The 18,877-nt window shown below is 44.6% G+C and overlaps 1 protein-coding gene across 17 annotated transcripts in view; it reads right to left on the bottom strand.

Moving 5' to 3' along the window:
- Nucleotides 1-18,877, bottom strand: part of ASAP1 (ArfGAP with SH3 domain, ankyrin repeat and PH domain 1) — a 346,820-nt gene that overhangs the window by 95,517 nt on the left and 232,426 nt on the right. For all 17 annotated transcript variants that reach the window (XM_055545753.1, XM_055545755.1, XM_055545751.1 and 14 more), the window contains one exon: nt 14,028-14,173. In XM_055545753.1, coding sequence (XP_055401728.1) covers nt 14,028-14,173 — 146 coding nt within the window. The remainder of the gene's footprint in view (nt 1-14,027; nt 14,174-18,877) is intronic.

The following is an 18,877-nucleotide window of genomic DNA, read 5'->3' as shown; positions in this document are numbered from 1 at the left end:
GAGGTGAGGAGAACCAAATTCCCACTTTAAGCTGAAGGGACTGGGAACGAGCAAGTCTGAATTTAAGCAGAAAGTACAATTTTACTGAAATTTTTGCAGAGAAAACTGGGTATGTGTAGGAGTGTCAGGGAATAAGAGAATACCTTAATGTAAAATAATGCAATTATATTTTGTCTAATTCAATTTAAGTAAATGACGGGTTAGATTTAACATCATTTCCTACATCAACAGTGAAACTGAAAGCATGGTTTTCCTTTGTACGTGTGGCACCTTTCCTTTGCATTATGTGATTTCATCTGAGGATAATAACAAGAAAAGGGAGGGGAGGGCAGCTAAGATTTACAAGATCGAAATACGTGAGAAAGCAAAAGAAAAAAGCCTGTATAGGTACGCCTTGGTTTCAAAGAGTCAGGCCGACCCTAAGGGCTTCTTTATTGTGCTTGAGATGATTAATCAGTTAGTTCGTGGTCAACCTTCAGACCTTTAATTTCATTTCCATGCATGCCACCTATAATCTGCTACGTTTAAACTAGAACAAAACCATAATGAAACTGACATCAAATCACCTTTTCCTTGCCTTCCTTGAACATCTTTATCACACATTACGGGACATGTTTTACAACAAACTTTTACTTAGGAAGAACCTTGTCAAGGCAATTTAAGACAGGGCTCACCACGTACTGGGAGGACAAGGTGATGCCACTCAGCAGACAGGTTCTGCCTTCATTTCCCTGGTCAGAAAACAGGCATCTGCTGCTCTCTTTGCCTAGACCACCATGCTCTCTCGGCTTGGTCCACATCTCATACGTTTTAAGACTCACTTCACTTGATCTTCAATGAGTATTTTAGAATTCAAAGAATTTCTCTAACTCAGGGGTCCCCCAAACCCTGGGCCGTGGACTGGCACCAGGCCGCACAGCAAGAGGAGAGCCACAGGCTAGCAGGTGAAGCTTCGTCTGTGTTTACAGCGGCTCCCCACTGCTCACATTACCACCTGAGCTCCGCCTTCTCTCAGGTCAGCCCAGCTGATGTATTTCAAGGCCACCCCTGAAGAAAAAGAACCTTCCTACACATGCCTGTGATGTTAAGCGCTGCTAAGAAACCAAATAAAAGTGTTCTCTACTTGTGGGAAGCAAAAAACAGGAAGTTTTAAAAATCTGGTCCTAAACCCATATCCACCTTTCCCTATAGAATGAAGCAGCGCTTTAGTATAAACTACTAAAAGATCCTGTATAAGCAATCTCTTAAACAGAAGGTGACAGTCAAGCTTAGCACAGAGGCTGGAACAGAGCGGACACTTAGTAAATGCTGGCTGAGTGGAGGCCACACTTTTAGAAAGAGTCTTTTATTTTTTTTCTTTTTAAAGATACTGAAATACTGGTATTTTCTAAATCTCTCGAAATATCAGGTGTATCAACCGATGCTTAGTGTTGTGTGATGTTTCTATTTAAGGAAAAGCACCTCTGCAAGCCTGAGAGTAGTTTCACAAAATATATATTTCACAAAATATTTATTAATTATTTGTGGCTCAGGTCAAGGGTTTCTCTTCTGGGAAGGCTTTCTGGGTCTCCGTGCTTTCTGGATGAATGGATGAGGGAGGGAGGGAGTGAATAAAGGAATCTGCCTCTGGTGACCTAGCTTAGGAAACAGCAGAGCAGAGATCTGAACTCAGTTGTAACTGACTTCAAAGTCGTGCTACGCCTGCCAGCTCTCTGAACTTCCAATTTCTCAACCCAGCTGGGCAATAAGTCAATAAAAGGGCCATTCACTCTGAGTGGAAGACAGAGTCAGCTACTAGTTCCAGACGAAATCAGGAGGCTTGCTTCTTCCTGTTTAAACCTCAAGGTACCACAGGCAGGGGAATCCTCTAAGATAAACAGACAACGCATAAACAAGAGAGGCTTAAAATACTCGAAAACCATTCACTGAAATGGAAGTAAGAAAGAAATTCTCGAAGAGTAGATGTGAAATGAAAAAGAAAACGAAAACCAAGAAACAGGACAGATGAAATGGACCCACTGATCCAGCAGGGGGCCTGGGGACCTGCCTGATCCTAACATCTCAGGCAGCATTTCTCAGGGCGGGTCCATGCTGCTGCTGCTGCTAAGTCGCTTTAGTCATGTCCGACTCTGTGCGACCCCAGAGATGGCAGCCCAGCAGGCTCCCCCATCCCTGGGATTCTCCAGGCAAAAACACTGGAGTGGGTTGCCATTGCTTTCTCTGTGGCGGATCCATGGGAAGAAGCTAATGCTTCTACAGGACAAGAAAGTTGGTGGTCAAGTAAGTTAGGAAAGCACCGGACCGGTCTCTTTCATTGCACGATGTCTCTAGCCTTTGATGTATACATGTGCGCAGTAAATCTGCAAGGGTATTAATTATGTGGTGCTTCTCAATCCAGAACTCAAGGCATAGGATTCGTGTTTCAAGGAAAACTTAGGGAAAGGTGTTTCACATTCTGATATGCCCGTTTCCAGGTAAGACAGAAGCAGAAGCACCGGGCCCAGCCTGGCCACTGAGCACAAGGGCTTACGGGGTGTACACACCTCAAAGCACCCACTTGGCAGGTACCATGGAGCCTAAATCCCAGCCATGCTCCCCTCACCCATCCATCAGGGAGAAGACTGGTGGGGCTGGCTGTGCAGCACCTCTGCCCACAGGTCTGGGCTGGATGGGGTGGTCTCATCCGAGGGCCACAGAAAGTGGAAGTGAGGGGTGAATGGAGGCACCATTGAGCAGGAGTCCAAACCAGTTCAAGACAGAACATTTAATGTGAAGCAAGAAGAATGCAGATAGGAGGCCAAGCCTGGGATGGCAACGGGAATCCAGGGAGAAGGGAAAGAGGCAAAGAAGCAGGTGCAAGGCAGAGACTGGCAGAATTTTCTGAGCCAAGGAAAGTTATCTGCATTTGCTTTTCATCAAGCAGCTACAGATGGGGCTAGAGAAGGCGGTCTGGAGGCTTCTGGGACTAACATCATGCAGCCAGAGGGCTGTTGATTATCTCAAAGACAGTGTTTGCCTTACTCTTGCAACATCTGTGCCACTATTTCGTTTGCTATTCTTTAAATCCATACTTTTTACTTAAATAGAAGTGCAAATGTTAGTCGCTCAGTTGTGTCAGACCCTTTGCGACCCCATGGAGGTCAGGCTCCTCTGTCCATGGGATTCTCCAGGCAAGAATACTGGAGTGGGTTGCATTCCCTTTTCCAGAGGTTCTTTCCTGACCCAGGGATCAAACCTGGGGTCTTCTGCATTGCAGGCAGATTCTTTTACTACTGAGCCACCAGGGAAGCCTTTGCTTAAATAAGTTAAAAGTAAACTTTAAGTTATGTCCGTATCCTGAGAGGCAGGCAGTCCTGGGAACTGCTTAAAAGCACAGAGTGGGGAGCAGACTGCCTGGGTTTGCATGCAGACTCCACTATCTACTCGGCGTTCTGTGACTTGAGTTTCTCAGCCGTTCAGTAAGGATGATTATGGCTGCTACCTGGTGGGGTCCATGTGAGGAGCGAAGTGGGCTCTAGATGAGGCACAACACTCTCACCACACCTGAACAGTACTGCTCACCATATCCTCCGTTTGCTCTTTCTGCTCCCTGATCCCCTGTAAATGGGGCCAGGAGCACAGTTTAAACCGAAGGACTAATCCACCAGGGAAAGCTGAGACACGGCTCCATGTGAGTCTCCAGCTTCTCCCCTCCTCTGCACAGAAGAACAGAGCAGCCTCTCTCCGCCCTGGTGTCTGCACTGCTGCTATCGTAGCGCTGAGCCCTCGGTAGACATGGGATAGGAGGAGGAAATAACACTGCTTTGCTGTGTTAAGCGGTGCACATGTGGGAGCTAGGTTTATTACTGCAGCACATCCTTGCCTACCATAGCTGATACCATGCAAAGTGACTAAAAAACAGTGCCTGGCATGTAGTGCCCACACTATAAAACACTGGTTGTCACTACTATTTGTACAGACAAAAAGTTAACCATAAAAAAAAAATGAAAACTTTGCCTGCCTGAAAGCTTGGAGGATAAGATCAGATTCATCTTTATTTAAAAGAGATGATCAGAAGCAAAATGTCAGGGACATCGTAAAGCATGGGGCACAAGCAGAGACTCCCTGCTCCACGCTCAGCCCTCTGCTCTGGCAAATGAACCCCCTCTCAACAAATGCCAATTCCACCCATCTCCATCCTTCTTCTTCTTTTCCCCCTTTTCCTTCCTTCTCTCGAAGACCCCCAGCTCTAAAAACCTGTCTTTTGCAGCATCAAAATGCTGTTCTGTGAATCTCTTTCAAGTTAACACTTGACAGCCACATAACCACAAACACACACATTCTAAATGAAAAGTGTTATTCACTGCACGTAGCATTCACAAGATGGAAACCAACACTGTTTCAAATGCATTCTTTGAAATTCTTATCTAAAACATTTTTAATGTAAATCTTGAAAAAAAAGAAAAACATGTTAAATTGGGCCAGAGGATATCAGGATCTCTATATATTGGATATATTCAAGACAAGGTACACCTGTACTGAATGTATAATTCAAATCCTATACACAGAACGGGAGAAGGCAATGGCACCCCACTCCAGTACTCTTGCCTGGAAAATCCCATGAACGGAGGAGCCTGGTAGGCTGCAGTCCATGGGGTCGCTAAGAGTCGGACATGACTGAGCGACTTCCCTTTCACTTTTCACTTTCCTGCATTGGAGAAGGAAATGGCAACCCACTCCAGTGTTCTTGCCTGGAGAATCCCAGGGATGGGGGAGCCTGGTGGGCTGCCGTCTCTGGGGTCGCACAGAGCCGGACACGACTGAAGCGACTTAGCAGCAGCAGCATACACAGAATGATGGTTTAGTTATACAGTGAAGTACTATGGAGCCTGTGGAAGTGGATTCTGCCATTTTATTTGTCTGGTCATGGACAGCTAACAAGCTTTAAAAGAAAGTATGCAAAATGTATGCATAACACAAGGTTTAAAAAACCGAAACTTATTCGGTTGGCCAGAAAGTTCATTTGAGTTTTTCCCTAACACCTTATGCGAACAAACTTTCTGGCCAACCCAATATCTGGCACAAAACCTGACCGGACCTGAATGCACGTGGTGGTTAGTCTGGACTTGAACTGAGGTGGGAATTCTCATTTATCCTACTTCATGTAACTGTTCCCCTGAGGAGTCACCAGGGGGCGTTACACAACACTGCATATAGCAAATGCACCCTGCCAACTCGCCTGGAATCTGTAAAAGTCTGAATCTGGAAAAACATCTAGCCCCAAGAGTTCTGGATAAGAGCCCATGGAGCTGTATCTCTCTCTCTCACACACACACAAATGTGTGTATAAATTATCAGTATCTCTGTGTATAAATCTGTGAAACACTTTCAAAGGACAGACTATAATATTAGTATTCCCAGAAGTTAGAATTATGTAATGATTTTATCTTCTTATTTAGAATTTCCTGTACCTCCCTCATTTTTATAGTAAGCACATACAACTTTTATAATAGAAAGCAAAAAGAAAACCTCTCTCCTTTGACCCACCCTCCCCCAAATGTCCTGCCTGTCATGAAATGTCCTACAACACTAGTCAGTGGTGAGGCATGTCAGGACGTGAGGGGAAGTCTGGCAGATCAAAAGCTTAAATCTTCCAATTATGGATTACCATTTTGCAAAATGATTTTTGCAAATGATTTTTTTTTTTTTTTGGTTACGCCATATAGCATGTGGGATCTTAGTTCTACAACCAGGGATCAAACCTGTGGCACTTGCAGTGGAAGGGGGGAGTTCAAACCACTGAACCGCAAGGCAATTCCCCAAACGATGGGGTTTCAAAAATGTATTATCCTGGGACTTCCCTGGCAGTCCAGTGGTTAAGACTCCGTGCTTCCAACGCAGGGGGCATGGGTTGGATCCCTGGTCGGGAACTAAGATTCCGTACGCTGTGTGGCATGGCCGAAAACAAAATAAAATAAAAATTTTAAAACATATAATTCAGAGCACCCAGAGGCTACCAATTACACTGAGGATACCCAGGCTTTCAGTGCTTTTCCATGTTTTAAAAAACTTGAGAAATAATCCATTTGCTTTGAGTCTAGATGCAATCTGCATATTTCCAACTATTCTCGTTTGAAGGAGAATAAAAGGAAAATTAAAAATTAAAAAAAATCCTTAACCCAAACCACAATGCCCTGCAGTCAGAGATTGCAAACAGGAAATGCTATGCAGCTGGAGAAACCTCTGCTTTGCTTCAGTAGCTCTGAAGCAATAACTGCCCTCTAACTGATAAAAGAGGCTTGGGCTCTTATGCAAGCTCCAGAATTGTTTAGAAGGCACAGACAGTCCTGGCTGGACTGGAATCCTCCTGGGCACCTCCGACAATTTCAAAAGAGCTTCTCCATTTATTTCTATAACTGCTGCTACATTGGGGCTCTTGGGATATGGTTTAAATGGTTTGCCTCTGCCCACTGAGAATCTATTTCAATCCACCAATTACTCCTTTCCTGTCCCATTTTTGTGGTTTGGTAATTAAATGGATGCAGGGCTCTGTTGACTCCTTCGCTTCTTTGTCAGGATCACAGGATGCTGGCCTGACGCTGGGTATAAGCACGTCCAGCACGGTTTAGCAAGTGATGACTTTACAGAAAACAAGAAAAAGGCACACAAAAAGTCTGAACCTAATTCTGGCACTGTATATTTAATCAAATGAAAAATAAAACCGAGGAACAGCTAAAAACTCAAGAGCACCCAGTTTTTCTTCTTCTTTTTTTTCTTACAAGGAAGCGTTAGTTATTAATACATTAGCTGAAGGGCATTTGAAGTAGAAGGAATCGAATATGTAAAGACACGGAAACAAAGAACAGCCAAAGTTCCAGTAACAGCAAAATAATTGGCTGTATCCGGAGCTGACTTAGATTAGGAAAGTTTTGGTTTTTCTCTTTTTTTTGTCACTTCCTCTACATTTTCTTCTTTTAAAAAAGTTATTTATTTTTAACTGGAGGATGCTCGCTTTACAATGTTGTGTTGGCTTCTGCCATACATCAACATGAATCAACCGTAAGTATGCCTTTCTGGAAGGCATCGGAAGGATGAGTTCAGAGAGACTGAACTCTTTGAATATTTCCAATAATTTCTAAAAACTGCTACTATCTACAAAGCAGGCTATGAACCAAACCTACAAAAGATACTTCGCAGGAAAGCTCATGCACTTAAAACCTCACCGCAAAGGTATTAAAAACGTCAACAAAACAGATTATGTCCACGGGTCTCTGGCCTCTCACCGCTAGGAGGCTGCACTCCCGAGACACAGTCAACCGTGATGAAGGGATTCACTTCCGGGAGGCCGGAGCTAATCCCTTCACCTTGTGAGAGCAGTGACCACCTAGAGGTCTTTCACTAGAGGAAAAGCTCGGAAGACACAGAAACTGGTTTAGACAATTTATATGAGTCAGAAGGAAGTAGGAGTGGTCTATAGGAGCAGCAGAGAGGCTAGGGTTTGGTTTTTGGTCTGTGCATCTGTTTTATTCTGAAATTAAAGTTATACAATGACAGCCATATTATCGAAGATTCTCTCCAAGAATAGCTGTATCATTAAAGACTTTCCCCAACTTTCTCTCCCTGACTAACATCTGTTCATGTACATTTTAATTAATCTTATTAAATTGAAGAAAAATTATAGACTCACAAGAAGTTGCAAAAAGGCCATTTTCCTTTAAGAAAGTCCATGATGAAACAGTAGAAATGCTTGATTTTTTACTACACACCAACAACCCTTGAGTATATCTTTTTAACATTCTGTTTGATGAAACAGGAAGCATAGGATGTAAAGCACTGCCAAGGTGCACCAAAATATGATGGCGATCTTGAGAAATGCAGTTTTTCACGTTGCTAGTTGAACTAGCTGGTTTTGTCAGTTTTCTAGTGGAATACCACTTTTTTCCCATAAAAGAGTGACCGATGAACTGTGGTACTGAAACCTGGGTATTTGGCAAACATTTTTTTAAAATGAATTACTCATCACTACAAGGTAAACAAGTGGCAGCATTTGTTGCTAATGATAAAACTGGAACTTGCAGAGAAAAGTTAAAATTTTGGAAAAACTCTGCCACCATGGACTTGACAGTTTCCAGATCCTTAAAGTTATACGGTTTCAAATTCATACTGCTACTAACCTTCTTAAGGAATCATAATCTTGTTTTGCTGCTGCTGCTGCTGCTGCTAAGTTGCTTCAGTGGTGTCCCACTCTGTGCGACCCCATAGAGGGCAGCCTACCAGGCTCCCCATCCCTGGGATTCTCCAGGCAAGAACACCGGAGTGGGTTGCCATTTCCTTCTCGAATGCATGCAAGTGAAAAGTGCAAGTGAAGTCACTCAGTCGTGTCTGATTCTTAGCAACCCCATGGACTGCAGCCTACCAGGCTCCCCCGTTCATGGGATTTTCCAGGCAAGAGTGCTGGAGTGGGATGCCATCGCCTTCTCTTTGTTTTGACATAGTATCAAAGAAAAATATTGATAATTACTTGCAAAGGGTCTTAAAATACTTTTCTCTGTAATTTTGTCTACTTCAACTAAAAAACATATCACAACAAAAGGAATTAATACATTTTTTAAAAATGCCTCCGTTTTAAATTCTAAGATAGTAAACAGGGATAGGAATATTCCACATAAACACAAACTCTTGGGTGGCCTCAATCATTTTTAACATTAGGATCCTAATACCCGAAAAGTTTTAGAACTGCTAGCTAAGACTCTTCCAATATAATATATATATAATCCACTAATGAGGGAAGGCCTTCCCTGGTGGCTCAGATGATAAAGAATCGCCTGCAATACGGGAGACCTGGGTTCGATCCCTGGGTTGGGAAGATCCCCTGGAGAAGAGAAAGGCTACCCACTCCAGTATTTTTGCCTGGAGAATCCCACGGACAGAGGAGCCTGGTGGGCTACTGTCCATGGGGTTGCATAGAGTTGGACACGACTGAGTGACTAAGCACAAGCACAATGAGGGAAACCAGAGGGAGAAGGCAGAGAAGAAAGTATGGATACTTCGCAAGCTGAAGAGAAACAGGAGCTGGACGGCAGCTGGCACAGGGCCCCGCCATGGCGTCAGATGGGCCGTTCGCATCCAGTCTACTGTGCTCGTGCTCAGTCAGTCGCGTCCTAGTCTCTGCAACCCCACGGGCTGCAGCCCACCAGGCTCCTCTGTCCAGGGGGTTCTCCAGGCAAGAACACTGCCATTTCCTCCTCCAGGCCCACAGTCTATAGAGGCAGCGCTACAACTGTGATAAGTCATGGAGACAGCATTGTTGGATCATGTGCACGGGATCCTCAGTCAGGGAACTTAGGCTTAAACCCTAATTCCACTACTTTCCTGGCATATGATTTTCTGAAGATTTGATGCACTTATCTGTAAAATGGGATATGAGCACCCACACTTGCCATTACACTGGGAGCTGCCATGAAGATCAAGTGGTGGTGTAGTCAGTCATGTCTGACTCTTGCAACCCCAAGGACCGTAGCCCGCCAGGCTCCTCTGTCCATGGGATTCTCCAGGCAGAATACTGGAGTGGGTAGCCATTTCCTTCTCCAGGGGGTCTTCCCAGCCTGGGAATAGAACCCGGGTCTCCTGCATTGCAGGCAGATTCTTTACCAACTGAGCTACAAGGGAAGCTCAAGAGAGAAGATGTAAACCATAATAATAAAAGCTTGTATGTGTTAAGTGAATTCCATCTGTCAGGTACTGTGCTTGGTAATTTGCCTCCAGGATCTTAATGAAGTGTCATTACTATCAAGAAACAACTAGATACCATCATTTCTTTTTACAGATAAGGAAACTAGCATTAGAGAAAAGTTAAATGATTTGCCTTAGGCTAGAAAGCTGGGCTCTGGGACTCCAGGTCTGACTGTGACCAAAACCTACGTTCTTCCCACTGCTTAACACGGCACAGCCTCTCCCATCCTATAATCAGAGGTAAGAGATCTTTTTATAAAAACCCTTTTCAAGAATTCCTTGGCAGTCCAGGGGTTGGGACTCACTGGTGCTTTCACTGCTGTTTGATCTCTGGTTGGCAAACTGAGATCCTGAAAGCCATGTAGTGCAGTGAAACACAAGACAAACAAAACAAGCTCTTACGTGGAGGGCAAGAGCCGTAAGAAAAGCAAGTTACTTAAACCTGGCTTGGGGCGTGATCCGTATGCGGTCACAGGACCATCAGCTGCAACTGCCATCTACTCTGCAGTCTGGCTAATAAAAGCCAGCCTCAGCTCATGTGATGCTGACGCCAACATCTGTGCAGCTCCTGAGATTTTCACAATAACATTTCACTTGATCACCCTACCTCCACAATCGCCGCAAGTATAGAGAAACAAAAATTTAAATGGTGACTCAGAGAGTCACCAGCCCTTAGTGAGCTGATGTTTTTCAGAACCAACCCTACAGAGAAACTCCCAAACACAATATGCTTGTCATACACGCTGCTTAAAAGGCATTAGCACAACTAATGGAAGTTCTATCTAGATCTAGTGTTTGTTAAAAGCAGAATGCTAGACCTGACCCTAAAATCTACCCTTTTTCCCCCCATAAAAATAACTATTTAAATATAAATTATGGAAACACCCATTAAAAGCGATCTCTTAATTAGAAAATAACATTTCCCAGGGCTGACCATAGACCTCAGCACAACAGACATTTGGGTATTTGCTGGCTGAACTGCGGATAAATTTAGGAAGTCTAAAAAATGCCAAAGTATCTTCTTTCATCTTACTTTCTACATGACCCATTATTGCTTAAGTTTTCCCGCCTTCACTAACTAGCCTAAGTGAGTAGGATTTTCAGCAATCTCCTGAGAAAAACTGGTTCCCAGGGGTGCTCCCTCCAAACTCATGAGGGGACTGAAGGTGCTGCAACCAACCCCTCCCTCCCCGAGGGGCTTGGCTTCCCCTGCTCCCCCTGCTCTGGGGCGTGGCCCCATCCATCTTCCTTTTCCTTTAAGACAGAAAAAGGGAAGCAGAAGCTGCTGGCTCTTGTCAGGCTGTACAAACTCCCAGGACTGACTTTATTCAATCAGAATAGTGTTTCCCTAGTAACCGGCTATGGCACACACTGATCCTTCTATCTGCTCCCTCAGTGAAAATGCCACCACCTTCTCCATCTTTTTTTATTTGGCAGCATGGCAAGGCGTGAAGGATCTCAGTTCCCCAACCAGGCCATGGCACAGAAAGCCCAGAATCCTGATCACTAAGCTACCAGGGGGGCTTCCCTTGTGGCTCAGCTGGTAAAGAATCTGCCTGCAATGTGGGAGACCTGGGTTCAATCCCAGGGTTGGAAAGATCCCCTGGAGAAGGGAAAGGCTACCCACTCCAGTATTCTGGCCTGAAGAATTCCATGGACTATATAGTCCATGGGGTCACAAAGAGTCAGACACGACTGAGCAACTTTCACTTTTCCTTCAAGCTGCCAGGGAGCTAGCTCCCTGCCACCACCACCTTTTTTGGGGAAATGACTTGGTTTTGTTTTAAACTAACTGAATGAAACCTTCCAGCAATTTCTTTTGATTTGTTTCTTAGACTTCTGGAAGGAGGAGGCCTGCAGCGTGGGGGATGTTTAGGGAAAGATGACGCCCAGAGCAGGAGGTGCCAGGTGGTGGGGAAAGGCTGGGAAGGACGATGGACGCAGAGCCAGCGGGCGGGGTTCATGTCTGCTAACTAACAGCATGCCTGCACAAGGCACTGACATAATGCGCCTCACTTTCCTCACTGGATTCAAGGCATAACCACCACCACCATGTCATACACTGTTAGTGCGAAATCCACATGAAGCACACTGCTAGGCGCCTCAGAGTGCTCAAAAAGTATCAGTGGCAGGACTTCCCCTGTGGTGTAGCTGTTCAGAAACTGCCTGCCAATGCAGGGGTCATGGGTTTGATCGCTGGTTTGGGAAGGTCCCACTCGCTGCCGGGCAGCTAAGCCTGCATGCCTCAGCTACTGAGCCAGCAAGTCGCGACTACTGAAGCCCATAAGCAGCAATGAAGACCTACCGCAGCCAATACAGAAAATGCACAGATCTTAAACATACATACATATATATACATGTATATCAGTTGTCTCTGCACAGAGGTAAGCAAACGAAGACAATGACTGAATGGCAATTGATGGCATTAAATCCGCACAGGAATCTCTTCGCTGAAGGAACCTACAGGACAGGGAAGTGTGGAGATGAACCGGCCCAGGAAACGTGGACGTGATGGCTACTGACTTAAACTAAACATATTTCGTCTCCTGGAAACGAAAGGTTAGCAAGATATTCCTGGGGAAACGCCCGTCCCAGGGAAAACAGAACTTCCTCCCGAGCCTGGAGCCTTTTACCAGCTATGACCAAAGGGAAATGTCAGAGTCTCGTTTCACTTCCTTTCTTCCCACCACAGCACCTCTGGGCACCACCACCTACAAAATGGCAGGCAGGGAAGAAGAAATGGGAGGCCCCATTTGAATAGGAGAGATTTAAATGATATAAGAATTACAGAAATATCGTGGGTTTGTCAAATAAACTCTGAAGTTTAGGAACACAAAGGCCTTATAGTCAAAATTATCCTTTCTCCAGTTTCTGAAGACGTATTTCTAGTTTCAACCTTTATTTTTTTTATGATTAGTTGTCACTGTGTAAGACTAATTCAGTGGCATGAAACTATCAATTAAAATTAAGTTGTCAGGATGACAGACACATACATATATTCATCTAGTGGGACAGGAAAAAGAAGAATTTGATTGGTCAAATTATCCAGTTAATTTACTATCGAAAGGTTGTCTTTATTTTACAGTAGAGTGTAATCATCTGTAAGGTAGCCATTTGTACCAAGTAGATTTGTGACAAGAGTCTCATGTAAGACCACAGAGGTCTGTTTGATATGAGACTCAGGATCAAGGTATTTTAAGCTTGAGTTCTGGGTCTTTAAAGGAGGCAAAGATGCAATGCTGAGAGCCTGGGAAGATGAAGAGGAAGAAACAGCTCCTCTGTGTCAGGAAGGAGCCAACAAAATTATGATATAGTTTTCCTTTGGCATCTTTCAACCTCCCACTGCCCCACCTCTTGGGACTTAGGAATAGAGGCTTGATTACATTAACTCATACACAGCTGTGGCGGTCACACTAGACAGAACGAACCGTTCTCGGTATGAACGCGGTGTGAGCGTGAAGGAGGGTGGTGTGCACAGTTTGGGGCCAGCCAGACAGCACTGGAACCAGCCTCCCACCCTCACGCTCTGGGCTTCCCTGACAGCTCAGTGGTAAAGAGTCTGCCTGCAACACAGGAGACACAGGTTTGATACCTGGGGTCCAGAAGATCCGATGGAAAAGGAAATGGCAACCCATTCCAGTGTTCTTGCCCGGGGAAATCCCATGGACAGAGGAGTCTGGCCGGCTATAGTCCATGGGGTTGCAAGAGTGGGACATGACTTGGTGACTAAACAACAAATCTCATACTCATGTCTGCTCCCAGGTCAGCAGCTCCAGTATCTTAGATTTTTAGGGGTTCTTCTTGTCATCATCTACTTCTGAAACCACAGATTCCCTAAACCTTAAAATCTTTTTTCTTGGGAGGATGTTAAAAGGATATCGGGAGTTGGGAGAAGTTAATTATTTGTAAATCAAGGGCTGAAATGCGTGATGGTCTTCATACAAGTGAAGGGTGACATGTATGTTTGACACAGAAATAATCACCATTCTTTCAACAAATTAAAAGGCCAAAGTCACTAACGCTTGTCTAAACAAACACAAAAGCAAACAACAGGGGAATGTGGAAAAGAGTTCAGGTTAACCAGTTTCTCTACGTTCTGTAAGTGGGGCCAGTGGTACAAATTCTAGGCATTTCCCAAAGGCATTTTCCTTAAATGTGACTCCATATCAAGGACTAAAAAAGCTTTTTTTTTTTAGTTTTCTTTTTTTGACCCCAGGATCAAGGGTTGGGGAGAGGATTATCACTTTGTTCATTTTATGATCTTACTTACTTTGATCGGGCTGCAATTTTTAAACATTACTTGTGAAATGGCTTACCAGATTTTTCAGCAGTGTGGACAGTTCCTTTGTAAGCGTAGAAAACTTGACAAAAGCGGTGCCAAGATCTGGGTTGTCTCGACTTAAAAAATTACTCCCAAACTTATCAAGAACTTGTGCATAGTTTTCTTCATTTTGTACATGGTCTGAAAAGAAGAAGAAAGAGGAGTCTGAGCTGTTACGTGTCACAATGACAAGTTACTCTGAACATTGGCTGATCACCAGACACTCTCAAAAAGAAAGCAAAGAAACTGGATCCATTCTTTACTGAACATATCTAGAAGGTAGCTGGCAGAGCGCTGAGTGTTCTCACTCTATCAAAGGCAGTTTCCCCTCTTTTGAATCAGAGCACTGAGTTCATTTATACCTCCAATTAATCCAGAGATGCACCATAGGTTAAGGGGTCAAATTACCACCCCATTTTCAAGCAATTAAGAAACTATGATCGTCAGGAAACAAGTCAGACCTGATTTTTCTTTCTCATACCCCAGATACAGTCCCCTGGCCTCTACCTTTAAAAATATAACAAAAATCTGCCAACATCTCACTGCTCCCATGACTATCAACCTTATCCAACATCATCCATCATCTCTTGCCTTCATCACTACAACCCTTCCTGCAAAAGCTCCTTGTTGCAGCCTCTGGTCTGTTCCCAGCACAGCACCCAGTGTGATCCTGGGGAGTTGTGCATCTGATCCCATGAGTCTCGTGGCAGACACTGTCTCTCCCCATGTTCTGAGTCCTTTCAGGCTTACAGAAAGAGGCACTGCACATCCCCATACCCTGAAGTAACCCGGCACCGGCCAAGGGGCACTGCACATCCCCATACCCTGAAGTAACCCGCCACCCACCAGGATGTATGAGTGCAGGTGGCGCCAGCCTCACGTGGCAGCGTTTCAGTTCCCCGTGCTCAGCTCTGCATGTCTCTTTCCTTGTGCTGGAGTGCAGGGAGGCATGAATGTATATGGAGGTCCACAGCAGATGCATGATATTTATAAAAAGAATAAATGAACACAAAACTATCTACCAAAACCATACCTTTAAAGGCTTAATTCAAATGACAGCTCTTTCTCTCTTAAGCCTCCCCTTACTATGGCAATGATTTTTCCTTGCCCATAATGCTCTGTACCGCTACTGCAGTATTTTCCACCATGACACATCATATTCGTGTAAGTACTGCTCTTTCCCTGCCCCCAGACCACGAGAGGCAGGGCTTCCCAGTGGCTCACCTCTGCATTCGCACCCAACACACACCGCTCATGTGTCAGGGAGCTCAGCTTACGAAGCTAGGGCTCAGTAGAGGGGTGTTGACTCGGATTCGTCGATTACCCTTTCGGGAATTTAAGAAGCACTCACTCCTTAAGTCTCCTGGGTTGTTCAATAATTGAACACTAAATAATTTAAAAATATTTCACTCTCACACACTCAATAACTGCCTGGGAGCAACAGTGTGTGTGAGCCTGGAATGGTGGATGCCCCAGAAAGAAGTCAAAATACGACGAAGGTAACAAGCATCACAGCATCCAGTGAAATCAAACGAGGCCCGAGCAGTCTTCTAATTGTCACCACATTAGAAATGCATGATGCCTAGAGTGGATGTCAGTATTTCAGGTTGAGATATTAAAAAAGATAAAATGCAGCTCTAGTTACCTCCTGCAAAGCTGCTCTGAGAAACACAAAAGAAAGGCTACATCAGCTGCAGACAAGATGCACACGCCTGGCCTCCTTCGCAAGCTGGAGCTAACCCAGTACCGTCTGTCTGAGGCCAGGGGCCTCACCTCGCCCCCGAGAAGCCCACTCTGTCTGACATCCTTTCCTGCTCTGGAGGTCAGCAAAAAAGGGGTTCAGATACCTGTTCAACCGCTTTCAAAGGAAGGGTCTCAGAATTAAAACCTAAGGGGCAAGCTTTAAGTGGCAGGCTTTGTGTCTGCTTGAAATTAGAACAGATTTCAAAGGATACATCGAAATCTTTAGATTATAGGATACCCAGGTATCTACCAACCAGTTAAGACATAAACTATTTCAGGATGCTTCTTCTCTCCCTCACATGCTACCCAGTTCCAACCTCTTCCTCCCCTTCCTCGCCACAGCCATTATCCTGAATTTGGACTTCAGGGAGGGGTTAGGAAGTTGTATGAGAAGCTCTCAGTTTATGAGGGATGACAGATTCACCAAAAAATAAGGTGGACTTGGACAAGGTAGAGAGCGAGGTCACAGGAAGTTGGCTGAGAACCTTCTCTGACCCAAATGCTTTTCACAATATTGTATTTAACCCACACCAGAACTCTGGGAAGAATTATACTCGTCAGGTAGGTGAAATGAAAAATGTGATGAAAGGCAGAAGGTAAGACTAGATAAGTTTAGGCAAGATCATGGGTCCTGTATGTTTAGCCCACAAATGAATCACTTCAGTTGCTCAGTCGTGTATGACTTTTTGTGATCCCATGGACTGCAGCATGCCAGGCTTCCCTGTCCATTACCAACTCCCGGAGCTTGCTCAAACTCATGTCCATTGAGTCAGTGAGGCCACAAATGATTAACCATATATCTATCTATCTATCTAAATATATCTATACACAGACACCCACAAGAGTGTATGTGTATATATAATAACCACATTTATATGTGCATGCGTGCTAAGTTGCTTCAGTGTCCAACTCTTCGTGACTCTATGGACCACAGCCCGCCAGGCTCCTCTGTCCATGGGATTCTCTAGGCAAGAATACTGGAATAGGTTGCCTGCCCTCCTCCAGGGGATATTCCCAGGGGATTGATCCAGGGATCGAACCTGTCTCTCTTACGTCTTCTGCGTTGGCAGGCAGGTTCTTTACCACCAGCGGCACCTGGTTTAAGTCCCACATTTATAATCTATACACATGTATATGAAATTTTACACATCTGAAAATAGAACAGCTAATTTAGTGAGCTAAATCTTAGAATACTACTACTAATTCTACTGAGGGTTTAAGTGATAGGAGTTAAATAAAAGGCGCTTAGAACAATGCCTGGCAGGTGGCACATGCCCCTAAATTATCAGCCACTACTACCTCTATACCCATGATTAATTACAATATCGAGATGTGTTTCATATCAAATAACATAGGAATGTATGTCTCCCATGTTTCAAGTATTTTTTTTAATATACTGCATTATAAAGCCAACAGCGACAATTCACCCAAAAGATTATATAACCACACACATCCCTTTGTACAAAATTAAAGGTTTACCAAGCAGGCTTTCAACAGGCACAGAGGGCAAGGAGGCAAGATCCTGGTGGAAGCAGAAGGGAGGGACAGATTACAGAGTAAAGTAAGCAATTTGAAAGGAATGTAAACTCAGGGGTTTAGGGAAGGAGAGGGAAATGAAGGCCTTGGGCTAGGGGAGCACCCTGTAGGCATGGGTGGGACTTGGGACGCAGGGAATTGGTTCAGGACGTCTCAGAGAGCCGGATGGTCTGTTTTAAGAACTTTACTCAAGTCCCTGATGACTTTTGGAAGCTGGTAAAGTAGGGGTTGGGGTTAGAACTTCCCTGGTGGTCCAGTGGCTAAGAGTCCCGAGTTCCTGATGCATGGGACTCAGGTTCAATCCCCAGTCAGGGAACTAGATCCCACATGCTACAACTAAGACCCAGCCCAGTCAAACAAATAAATATTAAAAGTAGAGGCTGGGAGAAGCAGGTGAAAACAGAGATAGAATAAAAGGAAAGAAAAAAAAAATAAGGTGAGCGAGAAATCTGATCCATCTCTTATGGAGACCCATGTTTTTCTTTTATAGAGGATTTCTGCCATTCAGGGTATAGTTGCAGAATATAAGAAAGCAAGCGCTATGTTACTTCTTTCAGTTCTGATGAAAGAACAAAATAATACAGTTTTAACAACTGAACCAGAAAGGGACACTTAGGATTTCAACTGCTGGCATTACTTTGGAGAGACAACGAAGATACACTAATCCCCTGCTATGTTCCACACAGCTTGAAATCACTTTTGTATACTTACTAGTTGGCTCAGCAGGTAAAGAACCAGCCTGCCAATGCAGAAGACACAGGAGGTGAGGGTTTGATCCCTGGGTTGGGAAGATCCCCTGGAGGAGGAAATACCAACTCACTCCAGTATTCTTGTCTGAAAAATCCCATGGACAGAGGAGTCGTGAGCTACAGTCCATGGAATGCAAAGGGCTGGACACGACTGAGCACAGTGCACACACACACAGTTAAGGACCACTGCAGTATCTAGGCAGTGATTTCTTACTCCAGTGGTAACAGTGATAGCTGCTGGTTTGCTGAGCATGCTGGTCACTGCACTGAGCACTTTACATACATTCCTTCAATCACGCTTATTAACAAGCCTATGAGATAAGTGCTGTTATCATCCTCATTGGGAAGATACTGGAAAAAAAAAAGGCCAAGGCCACACAATGCATAAGGGAACTTAAATTAGGGCTTTTTACTCTCAGAGCTGTGAGACACACTCAGGTTCAATTTTCAGGTCTATTGCTGACACTTCGTGATGCACTGACCCAGCAACTTCATTTTTTCTAAACCCCATTCCCATGCTATGCAATGGAAGTGATGATGACGGTACCGACCTCACAGGAGCACTGCAGAGATGGAGTAAGATACTGAGTGGTATACAGCAGACTCGATACATTTCTACCACGACAAGGGCAACAACAGTCACGGGGACAAGCAGCAGGCTGCCCGGCCTAGGCTGGGGCAGGGGCTTCCAACAATATTCGGAAACCGACGTCTGCACTCAGGAGTTTACGCTCCTAGTGGCTGGCAGTGACAGGTGCCTTGGGAATACATTAAATCCAGTATTCTTTAGAATACCTTGTATTTCTCCAGTGAGGCC

The sequence above is a fragment of the Bubalus kerabau genome, chromosome 14 (assembly GCF_029407905.1).
Source record: "Bubalus kerabau isolate K-KA32 ecotype Philippines breed swamp buffalo chromosome 14, PCC_UOA_SB_1v2, whole genome shotgun sequence".
Lineage (NCBI taxonomy): Eukaryota > Metazoa > Chordata > Mammalia > Artiodactyla > Bovidae > Bubalus > Bubalus kerabau.
Note: the sequence above shows the minus strand (reverse complement) of the source record. Positions and strands in the feature narration are given on the sequence as shown.